Below are 22,118 nucleotides of genomic sequence, written 5' to 3'. Positions count from 1 at the left end.
TCCAGTTTGGAGAAGGGGAAATGTTAAAAAACAAACAAACAAACAATAAATTATATTTTAAACATTTACTTGCAAACCAACAGCATTCAGTAGATTTTTGACAAATATTGCAACAAGTGTCAGTCCTTCTGCATACAGGATGACTGACCCTGATGTACTGCAAATCAAATCAATCTGTACAGCAGTGTCCCCAAAAATATACACAATATCCCAAAACAAGTGCCACGAATAGATTTTATTTGTGAATAAACTTCACAGAGAACCCAGGCAACAGGAAAAAAGACCTTTAATAATAGTTTATCTCAGGAAGTCCTGGCAGGTAGGTTGTTCCAGCAGCTGGAATTCTTCTTCTTCTTTACACTCAGGGTTTCTGGGTGTCATCTTCTGTGAATATAAGGGCTCTATTACAGATTTATTACACAGAAAATGATGACATGCAAGAGTTTAAAACAGTCATTTTATCTTTTGTATAATTGTTTATCAAAGTGTAAAAAGGGATTTATAGCTTAACCTTTAAACTATAGTAGATCATAAGCAGAAAGTAGAACAACAACACCTTAAATAAAGTGAAAGTTGCAAACCTGTACTTGTATGCTCTCTTCCAATGGTGCTGGGCACTGTAACGCTGCTCCAGACCAGTGGTGTTGGTGGCGCTGTGGACACGCCCACGTCTGTGGGCCGCATACCACATGTTGGACGTATTCCTCTTATAGCTGTATATTCAGGCTATATTTGCTGCAGAATGCCTCTCGGATCTAAAGACACCTCCTTACCGATATCATCGGTGGACAAAACTCCAAAGCGCCTGGAAGCTTTTTTGCGCCACTCCGCACGATTCTGTTGTATGTTTTAAGATCTGTTAACTTTGCAGCCTGCGAGATATACATCATGTGAAATGCGTGGAGGCAACCTGTGGTGAAACTTTCAAGTTTGGTGCATTTGGGGACAGACAGCGCCCAATGAATGAGCGGCTACTCTGACGATGCTGCCCGGTCGTCGCCGGTCGACACGCCCCCAGCATGGATACACCGAGCAGGAACAGGCGCTCAGGAGACACGCACTATGCTGGAGACTGTTTGAAGCCGCGATGGGAGTTAACGCATCCAAGTTTCTAGACTTCTTGTTCTTACCAGCGTCGTTGCGCTAAACAAAGACTTTGGGTTTCTGTTGTTTTCTCGCTCGCTCGCTCTCTCTAAAGGGAGGTTGTCTGCATTTCTGTCCTAGGCGTTTCTTGCACAGGATGTTGATGATATTGGAAAGCCGGGTAAGATCATAAAGTCAGTTCTCTCTGATGAGAACGACCTCCTCCTCTCCACCACCACCACCACCACTACACAAAGGGAACCACGGAACAAGTTATTTTTCTTCCCCTCTCACGGGATCATTTTTATTTGATTTTTGTGAATGTCATTAAGAAGCAGAGGGGGCTCTTTCAAAGACAAAATGGATCACTTTGCAGCAGAGTGCCTTGTTTCAATGTCCAGTCGTGCAATTGTTCATGCTCCTAAAGGGAATAGGGAGATTAAACCAGAAATCCCATCCTCCTCCAAGAACGGGGAAGAAATTAAGGAACCTTTGGTGAAGGATAACTCCTCTCTTTTTGTGGTGGCGCGGATTCTGGCGGATTTTAACCAGCAGACTCCCAACAGTGTTGCCGAGCAGGCAAAAATAAAAGATGAGAGCATGCCGAACCTTAGAGATGATGGAAAATCTGCCACACCTTCCACCATCTCCGATCCTTCGCTCAAACAAAGAGGCAAAAAACCGCGGGGACGAACTGAGCAAGAGCCGCCTCAGAAAAAGCACAAATGCCACTATTCAGGTTGTGAAAAAGTTTATGGCAAATCATCCCACCTCAAAGCCCACCTAAGGACACACACAGGTCAGTTTCATTGGGTGCATTGGATGTTTGTTGCTGTGAATGTGGGTTTCCCTTATGTATCTGAGAACGGATGGGATGATTTAAAACACTGAGATACCAAAAGTGTGGATTCTCGTACATTCATAGCGCTATGTGTACAGAGGAGGTGATTGCTGTGTTTCGAGTCAGTGACTCATAAATATTCACCCACGGATCCACCCTGAATGGATACTATGAGCATATCACTTTAGCAGTGGCCTCTATAGTTTCATAATGCAGTTGTGCGAACTTTATGAAATGTCCTTTTAATTTCGGTTGCGGGGGTTAGAAAACAGTGCCACTCCCACTCATGTCTCAGAGCTTTGTGACGGCTTTCCTTTAACCCCCCCCCCCACCTTACTCACGCACACGCGCGTGCGCACACACGTACTCACAAACAAACCCCACCGCATGGAACACTGTGTTCAAACTGCAGCGCAAATGCAGAACAAAATTACACAGATCAGATTTCGGGCGTTCTTCTGTTCGCTTTAATTAAAATAAACTTTGGGTTGTACCACGGCAACACGAGAGTCGAAACCCTACAAAATACAGCCTAATGTCCCCATTAGAGAATAAGCCAAGTGTGCAATAAATAAATGTGGGCATGCTGAAAGTTTGCAGTCCAGCAAGTGCGCCGTCACACCGCTGAGACAAACCCTTGCAAATGCGCTCCGGATCGGCAGTTTGCTACCTGTGACCTTCCCAAAGGATACCTCCACATCTGCGCTTTGCATTCCGCAGAATATTCTACTGAGATAGTGAAGGATGTAGATCGACTCAAATTGGGGGGTTGATAAGAGCTGTGCAGTAGCCTGTCTGCCCAAAGCCCTTTGTTGTGATGTGCCACACCCCCGCTAGACAGACTGCCAGCTGATCTGGCCAGCAACAGACTCAGCTAGTTGAGCCTCGACTGAGGAGCCTTTGCTTTTCCCCTCCTGCTCTGTATACTGCAGTTCATCATCTTCTACACACATATCGAGCTGACGGACCAGAAACAAAACAAAACCTTTATCACAGGAATCGCATACAAATTTATTGTGTGAACTTGACTCATCTTAATAATTGTTATGAATAGAGAAAGAAATTAAACCAGAAAATTGAAACTATGTGGAATAGATTCCCCCCCATCACTAGATTTACAGGGTGTGGGAAGAACTGTCCATCTAAAAATCAGGCTAAAATTAGGCACAGGTTGTGAAGATTTATACAATCATTTGCTGTTGTCATGTTGCAATCAAGTTTTCTAAAATTGTTATTGAAAGTAATAGTTTTTATTTATCAGCTGCAGGTGGTGGCAACTGTTGTAGTAGCAGTATGCAATCAGTGTTTGTCAAGGGAAGTTAAGAGAGTGAAACACAGATTTGGTGCATGCATATGCATAAAAAAGGGCTCTAGCTTTTTCTTCAGTTGCATCCTAAAGGAAATGAAAGGTCTCTCTACTGATGCAGTTCTATTGCTGTCACTCAGCCCTGTCCTTGTCCTTTTGCCTATTAGCCATTTCCTTTCTTCTGGGATTCACTCCTCTATGGCTTTGTGATTGGTTTGCAGTCTATAATTTCTTATAATTGGGCTGGTTTCTGCTTATTTTACCGGATAGTTAGAGAGCGTGAGTCATCTCAGTTAAGCTGCCTTTTTTTCCTCAGCCAAACTTCCAGCAGGACTCTCAAAGAGCCAGCCTTCAGCATTCAGCGGTGCTTCTCCTGAGCCCAAACCATGTGAGCTTAGTGCAGTTTCATTGCTCCGTATTAACCCTGCCCTTGTCTCTGTGCCTATTAAGCATTTCCTTTTTTCGCCTGCCTTTCTGTTTGGATACAATTTGGCGTCTGGCTTCACGATTGGTTTATGTCCCATAAATTGTGAAAATAATGACTGTTTCTGCCTGTCTGATTGGATAGGCCCAGAATGTGGGTCATTTGAGTTCAGCCGGGATGCCTCAGCCAATCTTGCAGTGCTTTCATAGAGCCAAAATCTGGCAGCGTGCTTCCCTTCAGCCCCTACTAGCAGAGTCAAGAGAGAATGGATCCCAGCCCAGTCAGTTTTTGCCAAACACCACTATCTAATTGTGGAGGAAAACACTGTAATAGACACCAAACAAAGAACCGGGGACAAGACGTCCTTACTTGACTCCTGTAACGCCCAAAGCCTCATCATCCCAGCTTTTGCATATCTTATGAGTCTTATTTGTTAGCATCTTAAGAGAAGATGAAACCTGTAGGTTGTTTTTGTAAAGCAGTGTCTTCAGCACAATTCCATAAATAGGTCAAAACAAATCTTCCCCTTGAGTCACCATCATTTTTTATCATATATTTACATGTTTTATGTGTTATTTTATGAATGTCATTTACATGTGCTTACTTATACAGTTTATAGTAAATTTAATTAGAGTTTAGTGTACTGTAAATGTAATGTGTTTTTGTGTCTTAAACAAGCTACATTAGCTATGGAGCCTGTTTTTCCTCCAACCTGTAAGTTTTTAGGACTCTTTAGACCAGCCTTTTGCGGCCACTCCAGTTACACTCATAAACAGTGTACTGAGCATCCCTGAAATAACTGTGATTGGTTTCATTAATGAAAACTGTCCACAACAAGGCCCGTGTCACTCAGTGTGATGTTTGGGCTTTCATTTACTGTCTTTGTGTAATTGTTTGTCAGTAGATTATGTGGTTACTGCTGGCAGTAGAAAAATTTACCACTCAGGGAGAGCAAAGATGTTCTTGATCCCCTCAACGGAGATTATGAAGGGTTCATTGTAGGTTTCTTTTGAGACTCACTGTCTAATGCAGCAGACATCGAGGTACACACTGAATTTAAATTGCTCATTATGCTGCATTGAGTTGTATGGTGAGGAATGCGCAGCAGTTTAAGGGTCAAAGGTGACCAGACAGCTTTTTATCTGATCTCCTGGTGCAGGAGGTGGGCCTTTTCTGTGAAACATGCATTAGCCCTGCAATATGGAAAATGAAGTCATGTAACACCGATGTACATATAAACTATTTACGGTGTAACATTTGAATTCATTCAAATTATTTCTTGCGTTCCTTTTCCTCTTATTTTCATGTTCTTTCTGGCTTTTTAGCACCTTTTTCACCTCTTTTTTAAGAGTGATGCTCCATTTTCTAAATAGTGTGTCTAATAGTGTGTCTTGCTTCCATAGAGAGTACATGATGTTCTTTCTGAAGCCTCATTACTCTGTTGTGGTCATCTCACCCAGACTACCATCAAAGGAGAGATGGGCCTTGACTATTCTTCGGCAATAACAGCTCAGACTTTCTGTGTCCTCCACAGCTGGGTCGTACAAAAGGCCATCTTGTCAGTGTAGAAGACCTATTCAGAATCTACTGGAATCACAGGGAGGAACAGCGTCAATATTCCTCAAAGACAAAGAGTCTAATGCCATATTTTACACTTGGGTTAATGTTTTGTCTGAACCTCTTTTGTGTTCTGCTGGAGTATCTCTAATACTGCGAGATAGCTGCAAAGCGTGCCCTAAAAATTAGTGGGAGCACCTGGTAGACCCAGTTATTCATGCATGCTGTCTATTTCCAGTCAAATAACTGTGGTTAATTACGCTTTTTAAATGTAAAATTATCCCAAGTTCCGCATGGAAAAAGCAACAGGACTCTCTGATTATATATACAACTTCACTGCCAGTGGTTTTATATTTGGCTGCACTTTTGCACAGAGTGCACAATGTTCCTGTGTGGCTGGTGGCATTGATGAGGTAGCAGGGTGGAGATGGGGTTTTCCTGCTCTTGCTTGGGCCTTAACCTTGGCACAGAAATCGGTAAAAGCTCTACTGGGGCAGGTCTGTCTGTCTACCTGCCACACGGCAGGATTTCCACCATTGCTCCCATTTGAGCTCTAATTCTGACATGTAATAAGAAGCTCGTGCTTCAGTCTTGAGACAAGTTTCCATTTGTCTCCATCCAAATGTTGTACGAGGGATGTGGTGTAACAAGCTACTTCAGGTTCAAATTGAAGCTATGGGATGGATTGCCTTGATGTTATGATTCCCTCATGGTAAAACCTAAAAAACCTGTGGCTTTTCCTGTTGTGTTAGCAGCAGGTTTAAATCTTTGTTTTTGAATTTACTGTCGCAACTTAACTGTTTGCTATTAGATTCGATTTGGGAGATTTGTACATGTTAGCTACTCTTTGTTTCAAGGGTCCTCTTTTCATTTAGCACCATAAACCTGTTGAAAGTATCGTTTCTCCAGCCTTTGGTCAGCTTTACTGCTTTATTTTTCATAGTAAGTAGCAAATGTTCAATGCCAATATTCGAAACCATGACAATATAGTACTGCTGTAATAGTGTACACCTTGTTCTCTAGTGATTAGCATGTTAGCAATGTCAATTTGACAGGAATTTACAGATGCAAACATTCAAGTGTTTGTTTTTTCTGTCGTAAGAGTTCAGAATGGCATCTCTCCTGCGCAACATGTTGTTGCCTTATAAAGGTCACATGTAGGACGGTATGTGTCGAGTAGAAATAAGGAATCCTTTCTACTAGGGTGTAAATAAAACCAAAGTGGAGCCACCATTTTCTCTGTTATTCTGCTGGTGCAGTGTTTCTGCTCCATGGAAGACATTTCCAAGGCATGCGCTGGTGCACGTGCTGTCCATATGCTATCCTGTATATGCACATGTAAAGCTGATAGTAGGATACTTCCTTGGTGTTGACATATAAACCTGATTTCACTGTGATTAAGCACCCAGGCATGCATAGAGGACAATCATAATACTGAAAGGTCGCTGTCAGGCAGTACCCTGAGCTGTGCTGCTTTCAGTGGCCCACAGGGCTTGTGTATTCTTTAGTTAGCTCTGGAGTAGCTCTATAAAAGCTGCTCTGTCTGTTTCCCCCAGCAGCCCCTCCCGCCCTTTTCCAGCCTGAAAAGCAAAATAGGTGCTGAAGCCTGCTGTGTTGCGAGGCCGAGCCCGGCCACGTTTTGTGGTGTGGTGTTGATTACCAGCGGCAGGAAGAGAGGGATACAGACCTGTGGAACACTGTGCATTCTTCATTTTTTTCCCACCTCCACCGCATCTCGCACGTGAGGGAGGGATCTGTAGTGCAAAGACAGAATATACAGTGCGGCGTGGTGGGGGTGGGGTCAGTTACCAGGATATTCACTGTCAATGCCCTCCATTGATGTAGGTCATTTATTCAGCTGCATCTGCATCTAATCTGATTAACGTCTGAAGGGCTGCGACCTCAGCGGCAGAACCTGCTCCTGTCAGCCTGGCACTTGCAGTGTTCTGTATGAGAGTTAGACTCTGACTGCGTCTGCTGCGTTATATTAATCGCAGCTTGAATAAGAGAGGAATGGCTGTGAGCTAACGTCAGAGGAAGTGTTTTGTTTCTGGCTGTGCTTCTCGCTACAGTACATAAGGTGTGTCTCCTTTCTCTGCATGATAAATCAGACTTGTGGCAGACCATATCATCATGGGGTGTGGTCCCTGGGTGCAAAATGAGGAGTATTTCATGGAGTCTTTTGAGAAGGATGGCCTCATCAGTCACTGTAAGACATGAAAATATTTCTGTCCCGCTCACCATAAGAGCATCAGGCATTATACTGGGACAGTTGGTATTATCTGTCTGTCCTCTTATTTCAGTGTGGTGGGGCCTCTCAGGATCTAGCAGGGTTGTAGCCCTTTGTTTGATGGTGGTTAAGGATGTCTGTCTCAAATGAGCTATAGTGTGAGACTCTATCAGCAGAATAAGCTGGCACTGTACCGCGTCTATGCTCCCACCTGCTTCTGTGGACCAACTATAAACACCCTTTAATGGCAGCAGCTGTTTGCATGTCGTCAGTTTAACCGTTGTTGTTGTTTTTTTCTTTCTTTAAAGATAAGTAGGTTGCCTGCAACATATCAAGGCGACAGGTTGTTTTAGCATGCACTCAAGGCTGAAAGAGAGTGCCCATTCCAGCTAATTGAGGCAAATCTGTTGAGCTGCTGAATGCAGGCAACCCCTCCCTGCTTTTCTCTTAAACAGTTAAGAGGATGAAGTAATGTATAGCAAAGTGTGTGCAGGAATCAGATGCTTGCACTCGACCCCTGCTACATGTCTCCGTGTGAACGTCGGTAGCCCGGCGCGGTGTGGACCGAGTGGAGTGAGTTACGGTTAGTACTTGCAGCCTGTCTGATTGAAATGCATTACAGGAGTGCTTCTCCTGCTGGAAGAGAGTCTGCTGCTATTGTTCACAGCCTGACAGCTATAGGCCCCACAAGGATAGGCACGCTATTCAACCGCGAGCAAGGTTCCTCTCAATGACGACAAAAGATGATAATACGTTAAATACTCTTGTTTTTGAGCTTCTCCTGAAAAGCTTAAGCTGATTCTCGTCACAAGCACCTGACACACCCAGAGGTCCTTTGTTGCTCCTGGTGACTTATTCTCGTCTGCTGCAAACTCTGAATGGAGTCGTCTGAGAAAACATGTTTTGATTTTCTGGTAATTTGTCTGTTCTCTCACTCGGGTACGGCTGTAATTTTTCATAGACTAACATTCACAGAAACAGTTGGTTTGATCTCAAGTGTGCAGACCACAGAAAATTGTAAGCCTTTGTTGTTATTTTTGCTAAAGCGTTGCCTGCATATACCGCTTGGCGAACAAAAGAAAGGAGGAGCTGCAGAAGCCTTAATGTATATTTATTGTTCTGTGCACACATGTTAGTGTTTATATCACCTTGGCACATGATGGTGTGTGGAGGGAGAGGCTGGGCACACTTGGGTTAACCCTGTCTGCTCCAGTGGTTTATGTTGATGAGGGCCCCAGCAGTCATTTTAGTACTACCCAGAATCCCCATCAATGGCTGTCTGCTGGCAGCAAAGATGGCTTCTGGTTGTTTTCAGGTCATAGTCTGTTGTAAACATGGATCCAAATTATAGGATTGTGCTGAGCCCTACCATTGGAGTTAGTGGTGTCCCATTTCATGTTGCCAAGCTGGCTGTGCCACCAAAACCAGCCTTGAAGTGAGGTGGCTCCAAATGTAATGAGCCGTGATCTACAGCAAGGCTCCATACTTTCTCTTTGTGAATTGTTTGCCTCTGTGTAGGTGTAAGGTGCACCTTGTTTTTCTTGTAAGCTCCCTGAGAAAGATATTTCCTGCTCTGGTTCTCGCTGTGCAGGCACAGTTAACTTCAAGGTGATCTCTGATGTATTTGCCCCCCTCCTCTCATTCTGCACAGGTATTTAATCTAGTTCTCTTATAGCAAGTTCAAATGAAGTTTGCACATGAATGCCGTGTGAGTTTGGACCATGCCTGAGGACACACCAGGAATGTTATCTGCTCTCGGTCGGCGACTGAGCTCAGTTTCTCCACTGCAGTGCGCGTCAAGAAGAGATTTGATCTTTTCTTTTGCAGGCAGCATCCCTTACACCGGGAAGTCAGATTCCATTTCTCTTAAAGATTTCTCTTGAAACCAAGGAGCCCAACTCAGATATGAATGAGAGGAAGATGGAGGGAGAGGAGCAGAGATGAGCTGTTTATTCACTGACCCAGTGGACTCGCAGAGAACAGTTATACAACAAGAGTACCTGTGACGTAATCTCATTGGCTTGGAGGGGGGACACTTGTGCTTAGTAGAGGTACAGTTGTGCGTGCATGATGTATGATGTAACTCATTTTATGGGTAACTGGGTCACTGTGTTCGTTAGGGAAAAGCTTCCCTCATTACCCACCCACCCCCCGCTCTGCTCGCCCTCTACACATTCGGAGAAAGACAAACCACACCCTTGGCATGGCATGATGCCAGAGATGGGATAACCAATGGGTGGGTCCTGGCGTCACAGTCACTATGGTGCTGTGCTGTGACAACACTAGAAGTAGATAGGAAGAAAAGCTGGGTAAGCGGAGTAGCTTACCGCATTCTCCTTTCTACAGAAATGCTGAGTAATAGCTGCAGTCTATTGAAAAATTCTGAAAAGTGACACCCTCATACCACACAGGCTGATAGGCTCTATCATTATTTCCACTCATTATGAAAGCGTTTTGTTCCCTAAACCATCTCAATGTTAGCAGAATATGTTTACCAGCTTCATGGAAATCCCAATCCCGGTGTTACGAAACGACACTTGATTGGGAAGTTGCATGCTTTTCCTTTATGGGAGTTGATATTTCAAGGCTGGCAGGTTTTTTCTTTTATATTAATATTCATATTGTTGGCTTTAAAACTCAAAGCTGCTCAGCGAGAGGTGAAAATGGGCACCACGTCTTTCTTTCTGCCCTTTCCAAGAAGTGACGGAGCTGCAAATAATTTGACCCATCTCAGAGAGTTGCTGCTGGATACCTGATGCTTCCACTACGCATTACTGTATCAGGGCAGATAGACTGGATATCTCAGTCTGGCTCTCTTGTGTCTGGTTAAATATTAATGTTGCCAGATCCGTTACACTGCTTATTTAGCTTTAAGCAGCCTGCAAAACTTAGCTGTGCTTTTAGGCCAATAACAAATTTTTGCAGTGCCAGGTGGCAGCACTGGTCTCTTCTTTTAGTAATAAAGCAGTGAATGAAATCACTCCATTATGAGCCATGTCAGCCAGATGAGCGCCTCACTGCTTACTTTTTCTCCAGGAGCTCAAACAAACACAGTCACGTCGTTCTTTATACATTGTAACGCTGCATCACGCATGAAAGGATGTGTGTCCTTGTTAGCTTTGCTAAAAACTATAAATAGTTGCTATGAAAAGGGGACAGGGCTGTGTTTTGGTGCGCGTATGCAAATGTATGCATGTCAGTTACAGTGTTTAAATATACTGAGCCTTGTGTGAGCCTGCAGGAACTATAGTGGGCAGGGCTGACTGAGTTTGTCTGGAGCTGAGGTGAGGCGTCAGAGGCAGGAACACAGACCGGACTGTCTAGACTTGCACTGTCTGTTGGCGTGTTTTGTAACCATGCAGTGTATGGGGAGGTGGGGAGGTGGGGGGAAGGGACTGAGACTTGTGCACCGAGTTCTTGTTGTTGAGACTCTCTGGCATCAGGTAGCATTTGAGTGTTTGATGCTTAACAGCACTCTTTCCATTGTGGCCCAGAGGGAAACCACAGAACAAAGAAATCATTTGGCAGCCGTGTTCTGATGTGCCACCTATAAACATCCACGCATCTCCTTCCATCTTTTCCCTTTCATACTTCAAATCCCTGCCATGGGCGTGCACATTATGATTGATTATTCTTATTCACTAGAAAGAGCCTAACCATTAGAAGAACACATCCTGCGGTTTCCTTTCGCTCTGTGAAGCCAAGCTGGTAAAATTAGACTGCTGGATTTCACTATTGTTGGGCAGGAGCTCAGTAAAATGGGGCTAAATGGAATATAGTATTGACCAGTAGATGCAGGATGCTGCATTTAGGTTCACTGCATACTGTTTCCATATTAGTATGGTAGGAAAATGCAGGATATATTGCAGTATACTGTACCATATGGCCTTGAGTATATTTCTGTCAGAGCCCACTTTTATTGGCTGTTGGAGGAGGGGGAAGGTTGTAATTTCCCATGTGCCGAGTCACAGATAGTTGCATGCTAGAAAATGGGCTGGGTAACCATTGTGAGCGTGATTAGCATCTGGAGCTTAGATAATTAAACTGTGGCTGCTCCTCCAGTACTCTGCCAATTTGTAGGTGATTTACATCCAGGTCTTATCGCTCAAACCTCTTTTTTTTTGTTTGTTGCATGTTTCTTAACAGTTTGAAGTTATCTCTGTGGCTTTTAATATATTATGGAATAACCTTGTGACTGTTGTTCCAGGATGAGTCAGTACTAGCACTGTGGTGAGCTGTTTATTATGTGGCGAGCACCATTTGTGTTACCAGAGTGCCGAAATATGCACACTTCATCATCAGTTAGTTTCATTTGATTTGAGTGAGACTCACCAAAGCCTCTGATACATGTGAAAAGCCCCGATGCATTAACATTAAACTGTATTTAAAAGGCTAACAACGTAAGCGCTGGAGCAGCTTTGGCATGTTTCGGCTCAATTACCACAAATCACATATCCTGTAAAATCCCGACCCACTGTTCGCCCATTAGTTTTTAAAAGTATTTTCATTTCGATTCTTTTGTGTCGACCTTTACAGCGACCGCTGGCTCCCGTTTATTTCACTACAGTGGTAAAATCAGAATGCGGAGACTTGAAATGTGCTCGAAATAGCAACTCCATCATAACGCAGTGATCCCATCAAGTTATGCTTTGGCCCGAGTTACAAAGTTTGTGTTGAATTTTAAAGACGCTGGAAACCACAAATGGGTTTGAAAACATGCAATCATGTAAAACAGCAACTAGGCTGCTGGCAGGGTGACGTGTATGGGCATAAAACCATGGACTCGTTCTAAAGGATGAATACAACCACCTTGAAGTCACTCACTGGTTTCTGGTTTCTTGATTTATGGCCAAAACACTAGGTTTATGACCATCGCCATCTTGATTTTCCTGGAGCCATAATTTCTTAGCAAGCTTGATCAGCATACTGCATATATAGACTATATAAATGCAGCACGTAAAAAAATCCTGTCATTTCACTCACCTAAAATTCTTAGAAAAGCAAGCCATATTATATGTCAGCTTATTCCTGCAAAAGGCACCAAAACTGCAATCAAGGTCAGCCGGTGTTCTGGGAATCCATCCTACCTGCCAAACCATCCTACCTTTGTGAATGTGACCTACAAGTATACTTTAACAGCTAAAATTCAGTGGCCAACCATCCTACCTTTGTGAATATGAGCTAGAAGCATACTCTGACGGGCAAAATTAAGTGCCAAACCATGCTACCTTTGTGAATGTTACCTACAAGCATACTTTAACAGGTAAAATGAAGTGGCAAACCGTCCTGGCTTTATGAATATGAGCTACAAGCATACTCTGATGGGCAAAGTTAAGTGGCAAACCGTCATACCTACTTAACTTTGTGCTGGAATTACTATGTGACAGCAGAAATGTGCATAAACTACTTACGGTAGGACGTTTTGCCAAAGTAGGATGGTTTGTCAGAACACCGGTCCAGTTCATGTCTGAAATTAGCATAGATGAGACCTAGCAGGCTGCTGTGTGCTACTCCTGCCGGTATCAACACTACTGTCAAAGCAGCTACAGATCTAGCTTTAAGCCTTAATAAAATCCAAAAAGGTGCATTAAAAATGATCATTTCATCTCTGAGGTTGGGTATTTTTGCCATGAAAGTCTATGAGCATCTTGTGATTATTTGGTGGTTTTTAAAAGTGTCATTGGTTTCATTTTCTAAGCCCTAGTGCTGGTGCTTGCATGAAAACTGGGGAAATGATCAACTGAAATTGTCTTTAAAAAAAGCACGAATGTGGATATGGTTCGTCTGACGCTCTGCCTCTGTTTTTGCAGGAGAACGGCCTTTCCCATGCACCTGGCCCGACTGCATTAAGAAGTTCGCCCGCTCTGATGAGCTGGCCCGCCACTACCGCACCCACACGGGGGAGAAGAAGTTCGGTTGCCCCCTTTGCGAAAAGCGCTTCATGCGCAGCGACCACCTGATGAAGCACGCCCGGCGACACTCAGATTTCCAGCCAGGAATGCTGAAAAGACCCCACGGCGGCAGCGCCACACGTCCCAGCTCCCTCAGCGACTACAGCCGCTCAGATGCCTCCAGCCCCACCCTCAGCCCAGCCAACTCGCCTTAAACTGAAACCCGGTCGCACTTTTCTGCCTCGAGACTGTGAGGCCCGTGTTTTCATCATAACACTTTTGTTGCACAGTTGTCAGCTACCCCCCTTCCCCACCCTCCCCTTTGCTATTTCTGCGCTTGCTGTGGTGTACCATAATGTACATAACTGCTTATTGTAGTGCAATTAGTTGCGTGATCCTAAAAGAAGATAATGCCTTTCCCAGATGGCAATATCTGCATTCAGTCTGTGTGTTTTTTTGGCTTCTGATCACGGCTACTTGTTAAATGTACGGTCGCAGTCAGCTAAACAAGGTCTAGACGAAGAAAAAAAAACAGACACCCTGACAGATCTTCGAAACATTTTTGTTTGTTTGTTTATTTTTGCTTTGATTTTATTCAATTTATTTTTGATTTTTTGAAAGGGTTAGGAGAAGGGGTACACACACACACACACACCTCAGGATTGAAGACAGTTGTGATTTCTGTAAGACCACAGTACTTAACAGTACTCACATTGACTGCACAATATATTCATCACTTTATTCTGAAATTCAACAGGGGTTGAATTTTACGCCCTGCTCAGGGATGGCCTTGTTAGCTTGAAAGAATGAACACGGTGAAGAGAAACATACAGTTCATATATAGCAGCCTTACACTCAACACAATTTGCACTCTTTGTTTTCTTTTTTTCTTCTTTTTTCGGCTCTCATATTTGAAAAAACTAGCCCCGCTGTCATGTGTAACGCATACACAAACATTTGTTTTCTCCCTCGTGTTTGGGGAGGGGTTTCATATTTAATGTGATTGCTGTGTAATAATGGAACAATCAGAAAGGCCCCGCCACAGAAAACAAAACCCAAATCTGTTTCTTTTTTGCAATGTTAATATCTATTGACATTACACTGGGTTAAATGTGTACTGCATGAAATGGTTGTGTGCAGTGTAAACTGTGTGAATCTGCACTGTAGAAGGATTGGGTTAAGAGTTTTCTTTGTATTTATGAAGTTAGAGAAACGTTCCAACCACAGAGACAGTCAAGTTTCAAAGCAGCTGTTCATGCTTGAAAAGGAAGAGAGAGAGAAAGAAAAAAGAAAAAGCCGCCTCATCAGCCTACATTTCACTCAAAACGGACACAAAGGGACTTAAGTTGAAACAAGGTTTAGCCATCTCTCAAGCACATCGGAAAAAGTACCAAAGACAAGAATGAATGAAAGCTTTTTATTCAGTCCTGTAAGCCACCTTTCACTGAGGCCTCGAGCTGCTGGTTGGCAGTATTGCAGGTAGAGCCAGATGCCGGCTCACTTCCCTCCTCCTGGCTCTGCCTTTTGTGGCTTCCCTGGAGGAAACAGCTGCACCCAAAAGAAGCAATTCACAGCCTGCAGGAGGGGTGCTCGCATGCCATTCCCCAGGGAATCCTTACTCATCTGGCTCTACCTGTCCTGTCAAAAACCGGTAAAGCTCCGAGCCTGCTAAATTGCGTAAGGTTGCCCGACTTGTGGGTCAAATGTAGGCCACCGTGTTAGGCAGGCTTGAGCTGGGCTCTGCTGTGACACTGCAACATTGAATACAGAAGGAAGAAAGCAGCTATCTGCTGTAAACAGGCAAGAGAGGGCAGGCTCTGATAAAATAAAATAAAAAAAAGAGGAGAGGTTTATCATGAGCTGAACAGCACAAAAGAGGAGACACCCAGTCGCAGACAACCCCCATTTCCTTCTCCTTCCCCAACTCCCCTCCTCCCACCAACTGTAGAAACAGCCAGCAGAAAAATGGCTGTAATTAGTGGGCTGATCCAAACTATAGGATAAGACTAAAAAGTCTATGAACAACAGTTCAAGCAGTGTGGGTGGGATGTATCCAGCTCCATCCCGAGCACAGACAGAAGCCCCTGCTGCTGAGGAGTCAGATTTCACAATTCCAAGGAGGACGTAACAGCTCCAAAATTCATAAATCGGAGGTCTCAAACAGCTGCTTTCAAACTTCTTTCTCACAACGAGGGGGGCTTTTTAAAAACTTGTTGTCAAAACATCTGAACCAAAACGAACATATCAGCAAAAGTCCAGTGCTCACCAGCCTCACGTCGTCCTGCCTGTGAAGCTCAGATGTCCCGTGAGAAAGCTGACTTGTGTTTCTAGACAGACATGCCTCAATAGGTCAGGCGAAAGGCACAGTAAACCTTCCACGGAAACAGGCACGGCTATCAAAACTGCTGCTGCTGCGCCGCCAGTCTGTGTTATGCCTACATTTTCCTTTAATGCTTCAGCACTACAGTTGGAAATATGGTCAGCCTTTTAGCTCTGTCCCGTCAGACCCTTCCAGGCCGCTGTCATCACGAATCGCATGCGCTAGCTTCATCGTCTTGCCCCGCAGTCTCGTGCTTGACACTATATGCATGTTAACTTTGCCTTGAAAGCGTGGATCTTTCTTTCTTTTTTTTTTTCCTTTGAGGCAGTCTGGCAGGTGGAAGTCCATGAATGGCAGACCTTGTCCCCCTCGTTCCTCACAGCAGCCATCGCTCTTTAAAGTTGTGATGAATCAGCTCTGTCACATTCTCGAGAAAGAAAACAGCCATTATTTCGATCGAATGCAGTAGTTTTCTCTCGCGACGCCACGTGCAGCATAATTTCTCTGCCAGATGTTTCAATGGGTTTCCAGACTGCAAGATGACACTTTGAATGCCACTGATCAGCAGCTCTGAGTGACAGAAGAAGCGAGAGGATTTCACACAGAAAAGACGAAAAAAAAAAATGCTGATTTTCACAAACTAATTCTCGAAATTGCTGTTGAACGGCTTTTTTGTGTCCATTTTCTTTTAAGTTTTAGGTTTGACCTGGTTTGCAGAGTAAATTTCTCTTGCAAAAAGCAAATATTTTCTCAGTTGCTCACCCTCAAGTAGGTTTCAGTAATCAGCTCTTAATCCATAATCTGCACATTTTCCTCAGGGTTGACATCTGCCAAGCAGATATGACACAGTTTGTGGATTTTGTTGTTAAATCAGTTACTGCACAGATAAAGTCTGCCAGCCTCCTCTGGTGGTCCTGGGTGCTTAGTGTTCACTGCTGGTCAGTGTCCGACCACACTGGAAACACAGGAATGCCTCGGCACAGGCTCGGCTCCTGCCTATTATGTCGTCATAAACCTACAGTCCCGCTATCGAGCACTCTGGAGTGAAATGTCCCTTTAAACACCTTTGACCCCTTAGTGTCAGTGGACTGTGTAAGGCAAACAGAGCTCCTACCATCTGAATTAAAGCGACTGTGACAGTCTAATCATCCCAGTATATCAATCCATCCAGACAGCACCGGTGACATAAAGGCGTCCACAGGCAGTTTCTCAAAACTTTTTCTCCTCACTGTACCAAATGTACTTGAATAATTCAAAAGAAAAGGCCATTGAACACAGTTTTGTACATGTCCATTTTTTACTGTACTTGTGTTTGTTGTCAAATAATTATTAACCTCTCTGTAGAAAGATGTATAGTCCGTGCTTTTCGTTTTTTTCCTTTTCGTTTTCCGAGATTTTGCATCGTCTTCAGGTCATTTCAGCTTTTGAATTTGGCGGTTTTCGCAGAGCAGTTCAAAGCACCGTTGATGCGGAAATCTCAATTTTAGCTCCATTCATGGAGTTCATCCCTTTAATCAGGAACAACTAATACTTTGTTGATGTCAGGATGCAGGTTATTGCAGTTAGCCTGTCGTCCAAAAAAAAAGAAGAAGGAAGAAAGAAAGAAAATGAAAGTTTTAGGTTTGTTTGGGGTGATTATAAGTAAAGAAACTTAGTGACCTCTGTGTAAGTTGGTTTCAGATTTCGAGTGGCTATTTTTCTTTATTATTTTCAGAGCTTTCCATAAGAATAGAGACCACCGCATTGTGAGTTAGCAATGTAGTCTTACTTTTGTTTTGCTTTTTTTTTGTCTCATGAAATATTTAAGGCTGTATATTTATCAAAACTCATACCTCTTGAAATACTTTTGTTGTACTTTAATATCTTTTCAAAACATCCATCATGTAGCTTGCATTTTCTTGACGAGTAGCACAAATATTTGTTGGTTTCATTTGTTCCTACTTGAATGAAAAAGTAAAGACGGAGAGACTTTTTTTGTAAAAAAAAAAAAAAAAAAAAGAAAGAAAGAAAGAAACAAAAAAATAAATAACCAAAACACTGGGCTACATTTTATATAATCCTTCGATAATGCCAAGTCCTGCACATACATCCTTGTGGATGCAAAAAAAGGTAATATTTCAAGGAATTTAAAAGCTGATTTTTCTGTTACAAAAATCTTAAAACATCCCTTCTCAATCTCATTTTCAGCTTTTGCTCATGTAATGGGGGTGATGTCATCTGTAAATTACTAGGAAACCTTATTTCAGCATTTCTTAATCCAACTTTATGATTGTTATCCCAGTAAGAATCGAGACTTCAACACCCGTGAGAGCAGAAGGACTTGCAGCCGCAACAAGATACTAACTGTTTACCAGTTAACATTTTCCTCTTGATTGTAACATATATAAAAAAAGTTAATTAAGTGTTGCCTAGTGTGTGAACAACTAACAATTTTATTTAAGGAGTTCATGTTAAAGACATCAGTATATCTCACAGAACTCTTCGTCACTGATCTCGAGCATGACGCGATGCAATTGTGTGCCAAAACTATAACGATAACTTCATAAAGAGGATACAAATGTTAAGGGTAAAAAAGAAAAACAAACAAAAAAAATAAAATAGCTACTATCAGACATTAAACAAACATGTACAGTTTTATAAAGTGTGACACGTCGTTATGTAATGTACAGGATTTAATAAAGCAACGCTGCGTATTTGATATGTAGGTGTTCTAAGTTAAATATTTCTTTTCCGCTTTATGTAAACATTTTGAGTGTTTAGCTTTGTTTTTGTTTGGTTCTTATTTACATTTTTTTCCCCTTTTCTTGCTGTTCAGTACTCAAGCAGTGTATAATGGCTTAATGCAGGTATTTTCTTTGACAAAATCAGTCTTAATGAAGACAGACACCCAACCATTCCAAAGGATTGACGCATTGCATTTACTATAAATGCGCTGCTTGCATCAACCCAATGCATTTTTTTTCTTCGGTTATGACTAGAAGTCTGTCTCGACTGTGAGGTTTTACACATTGTGAGTTGTGCACAAGGTACGTTTCCTGTTGTCCCAAATCTAACCCCTTCTTTCTTCTTTTTGGGCTCTTTGTGCTCGGAAATGTTTAAAAGTTAAGGATGAATAAAGTCTGTCTTAGGCTTTTTTTTCTTTTCTTTTCAAGAAGCAGCCATAAAAGTATAAAGTGGTTCTTGATTGTTGTTACCAAAGGCTTTGAAGGAAAAGATGAATGTTGCAGTAATTGTGAATCCAACACCATTTGTACTTCTGGGTTCAGTTTTACGTGCTGTAATTGTCGATCAGTGGATGTTGTGCTCGATATGGACCTCCTTTCGCTCAAGTAAGCGACTTTATTTTGTTTTTGTGTTTTTTTTACAGCGTAAAAATAACTTGATGAATCAAATCCAATTTATTCATAAAAGTAAAAGATAATTCAGAATTTGTGAGTGACAAAAAAAGAGTGGTATGTTATGAAAAATTGCAGGCCATATTTGTTGGTGGTCTAAGCTAAGCTGATATTTCTGCCCTTAAAAGATTAATCTGTTCTAGGTTATACAGCTCACAGTGCTGTCAGTGACCTCACCTTGAATACAAAGAGGGAGCCTCTCACCAGCCTTTTGGTTCTGTTTCCTGTACCTGTTTGTCCTCAGTGTACCTCCTCAGTGTAACGTTGCTCTCTTGATACCTCTGTGTGTCCCTCTCTGCCCCTCACCATCAGTTGCCTGTTGTAGTGACTCCATGGTGCTGCTTCCCCTCTAAGCACCAGTATAATCTATACTGTAAATAACTCTCGACTCAGCTATGGCCAGTACATTCTTCAATGACCTCATTCTAACCTTCAGGTGTCACTTGTTTTTTCTCTCACAGCAAACCAAAATCACTACATTCGAGTATTACAGTTGTACATTTACTGGGATTCTACACACATCTAATGTGCTGGTCTTAGCTGCTCTGCTGTACCTTTTTATGGCATTATTTTTTACATGTTAGACAATATATTGTGACCATGTCCTATGCAAATATGAAAATTAACAGATTGTTGAATAATGTATGTTGTCATAACTTGTATGCATGAAATAGTGAAGTTTACATTTGGAAATAAATTCATAAAATAAGCAGCCATAATTTGTTTCGGCATACTTTCACTGTGTGACTTTTTATTGAACTGCATGGTGACCATAATAGTAGGATATTAAAACAAGCGATTGTGTAACATTTTTACTAGTAGAGATATTAATTAAAGGAATCCGGTTGTTCAGTGATGACACGACGAATCCTACTTCCGGGCCTAAAGTAGTCTGCGTTTAATATGGCTTTTGTGTTGTTAACATGTTTAATGTTATGTATTTTCTTCTATTTGATCTCAAAAAGCTCCTAACACAGTCAGTGATCACTGTTGACCTCCCTCGGCTTTTATTACCGCTAATCATTTATTTAAGCTCAGTTTTTAAAACCTTAGGATGTAACTACAGCCCAGCCCATGCAGCAGTATATGAATGACTAACCTCGTATTGTGGCTGCATTATCTCAGTTGTTCTCCTGGCTGAAGTTTGGTCCTTTTACAGCATCCTGCCATGCGATTACATTTGTTCCTGACCACCGAGAACACTCACGTTAACTTTTATCGAGTGGAAAAAAAGTTAGCTTGTTTATATTATGCTAACATAGCTGTGTCGCTAGCGGTCACGTAGCACATCATTATATACCAGCTAGCCCAACTTCAGTAACCCTACAAACATCACTGCTTTTTAGTTTTCTGTCTTCATTTATGCTGGAAGTGATAACAGAGCTGTACGTTTTAATTTGTTTCTAAAACCCCGCAGTCAGGACATGCTATATTGTATTTAGATAGAAGCTAGCGAGCTAATTCCCTGCTAACTCCGTTAAATGTCATAAATTCCGTTTTCGTGGATGCCTGGGTGTTAAACTCAGTTGTTACACCTGGTAGAGCAGAACGCTGATCATTTTATTAAAGATGAAAGACTTTAGACAGTTTTTCAACTCTCAGTAATGCCATAGTGATCGTTTGATATATGGACCTGCAGCTAGGGTTGCCAACCGTCCCTTAAAATACGGAATCGTCCCGTATTTAGAAACAAAAGTACACGTCCCGTATTGAGCTAATAAGGGACGCACTTTGTCCCGTAATACAGTGAGAATCAAAAGTAGTCTATAAATGTTAATGGAATTAACGCTTTGTTTGAAAACATAATTCCCAGCCCCTCTCCTGCTTTGTGACCAATGAGCTGACAGCACACTTATGACAATTCGAGTATGACAATTCAGATTACCGCTCATCTCATTGGTCGAGGAAAGGTCGCTTACGGAGAAAATACCGGAAGACAACAGATGACCACAACAACAAGCATGGCCAACAGGGGAACAAACGCCGTCACTGCGGTGCAAGTCTCGGACGACAGTACACCTAAAGCTGGGCAGACACTGTGCGATTTTTTCAGTCGCGTTATTCAGCTCCTGCTCAAACTGCACGATTGACTCGCAGGGGTTAGAAGTTGGTAGGTCACGATGCAGGTCTCACACTATACCGCCCGATGCTCTGATGCGACCTGAGTGCTCACACTGTGCGTCCATAAAATTAAGGTTATAACAGAAAATCTGTCGCTCGCTCTCTGTCTCTCACTCACACAGACACACCACCACCATCAACTTTGCTAAATTGCTAATGAAAAACATGATCAGGCAGCTGTGATTTAGCAGCGATGTAGATCCAACTATTTTCACGGTTGTTGTGGTCGTGATAATTTTGTGAGGCCACATCGAAAAGGCTCGGATGAGCTTTTCAAAGTTCTACAAGTTGTGCCTCCATCGCTTGTGTCCAGATCACACGCTGCACAGCCGTGCTGCTCCGTCTTTTTCACGGCGTTTACGTGTTTGCGCGCGAGCAGTGTGAGCGGCTCACGAGCGATTGATGATCGGGAGCTGGTCGTGAGGTGTTAATCACTTCTCGTTACCCCACGTATACTACACGACGCACGATGAAGGCCAAAATCGGTCCGATCACTCAAAAATCGGCTCCAAATGGGCCTAAAACCGCACAGTGTGAGCCCAGCGTTAGAGCAGCAATGTTTGTTCCCCCTCAGAGAAAGGGAAGAATGGGAAAAGGAAAACACCTGGCTGGAAAAAGTTAATATGGGCATGTGCAGTGAATATCAGCGCTATGTGGCCAGAAGTGTGATAATATAATTTATTTTGTGTAATAAACGACTGCAAGGATAGATGATTACAACAAATAGATGACTAATACATAAAAGTAATACATAGATGAATAATGATGATGAGTTAAGATGCGTAATCATGGGAACAAGCGGGTTTTCAAACGGGAGCAGCTGATTAGCATTAGAAAAGCTGAAATAATACCTCAGCTGAAGCCAATTGTACTAAATGCACTAAATGTGCACTGTTACAAGAATATTTTTCTTTCTATTGTTTTCTATTATTTTAAGTTAAGCAGGACAG

General features: G+C 42.6%; 1 protein-coding gene and 1 long non-coding RNA gene across 2 annotated transcripts; one reads left to right on the top strand and one right to left on the bottom strand.

Annotated features, from left to right (window-relative positions):
• Positions 1-208: 208 nt before the first annotated feature.
• On the bottom strand, positions 209-648 carry LOC146704604 (uncharacterized). Its single transcript, XR_014921194.1, has 2 exons — positions 582-648; positions 209-384 (listed from the first exon to the last, which is right to left on the bottom strand). It is a non-coding gene; the product is annotated as an uncharacterized LOC146704604 (long non-coding RNA).
• Positions 649-1,402: 754 nt separating this feature from the next.
• klf13 (Kruppel like factor 13) lies at positions 1,403-19,786 on the top strand. Its single transcript, XM_085461860.1, has 2 exons — positions 1,403-1,882; positions 13,252-19,786. Exons 1-2 carry the CDS (start codon positions 1,405-1,407, stop codon positions 13,545-13,547), a joined length of 774 nt encoding a protein of 257 aa, XP_085317986.1. The 5' UTR covers positions 1,403-1,404; the 3' UTR covers positions 13,548-19,786.
• Positions 19,787-22,118: the final 2,332 nt, after the last annotated feature.

This window comes from Copadichromis virginalis, linkage group LG7, assembly GCF_057382275.1.
Source record: "Copadichromis virginalis isolate Kocher_CV1m ecotype Utaka linkage group LG7, C_Virginalis_male_GT1.1, whole genome shotgun sequence".
Classification (NCBI taxonomy): Eukaryota; Metazoa; Chordata; class Actinopteri; order Cichliformes; family Cichlidae; genus Copadichromis; species Copadichromis virginalis.
Note: the sequence above shows the minus strand (reverse complement) of the source record. Positions and strands in the feature narration are given on the sequence as shown.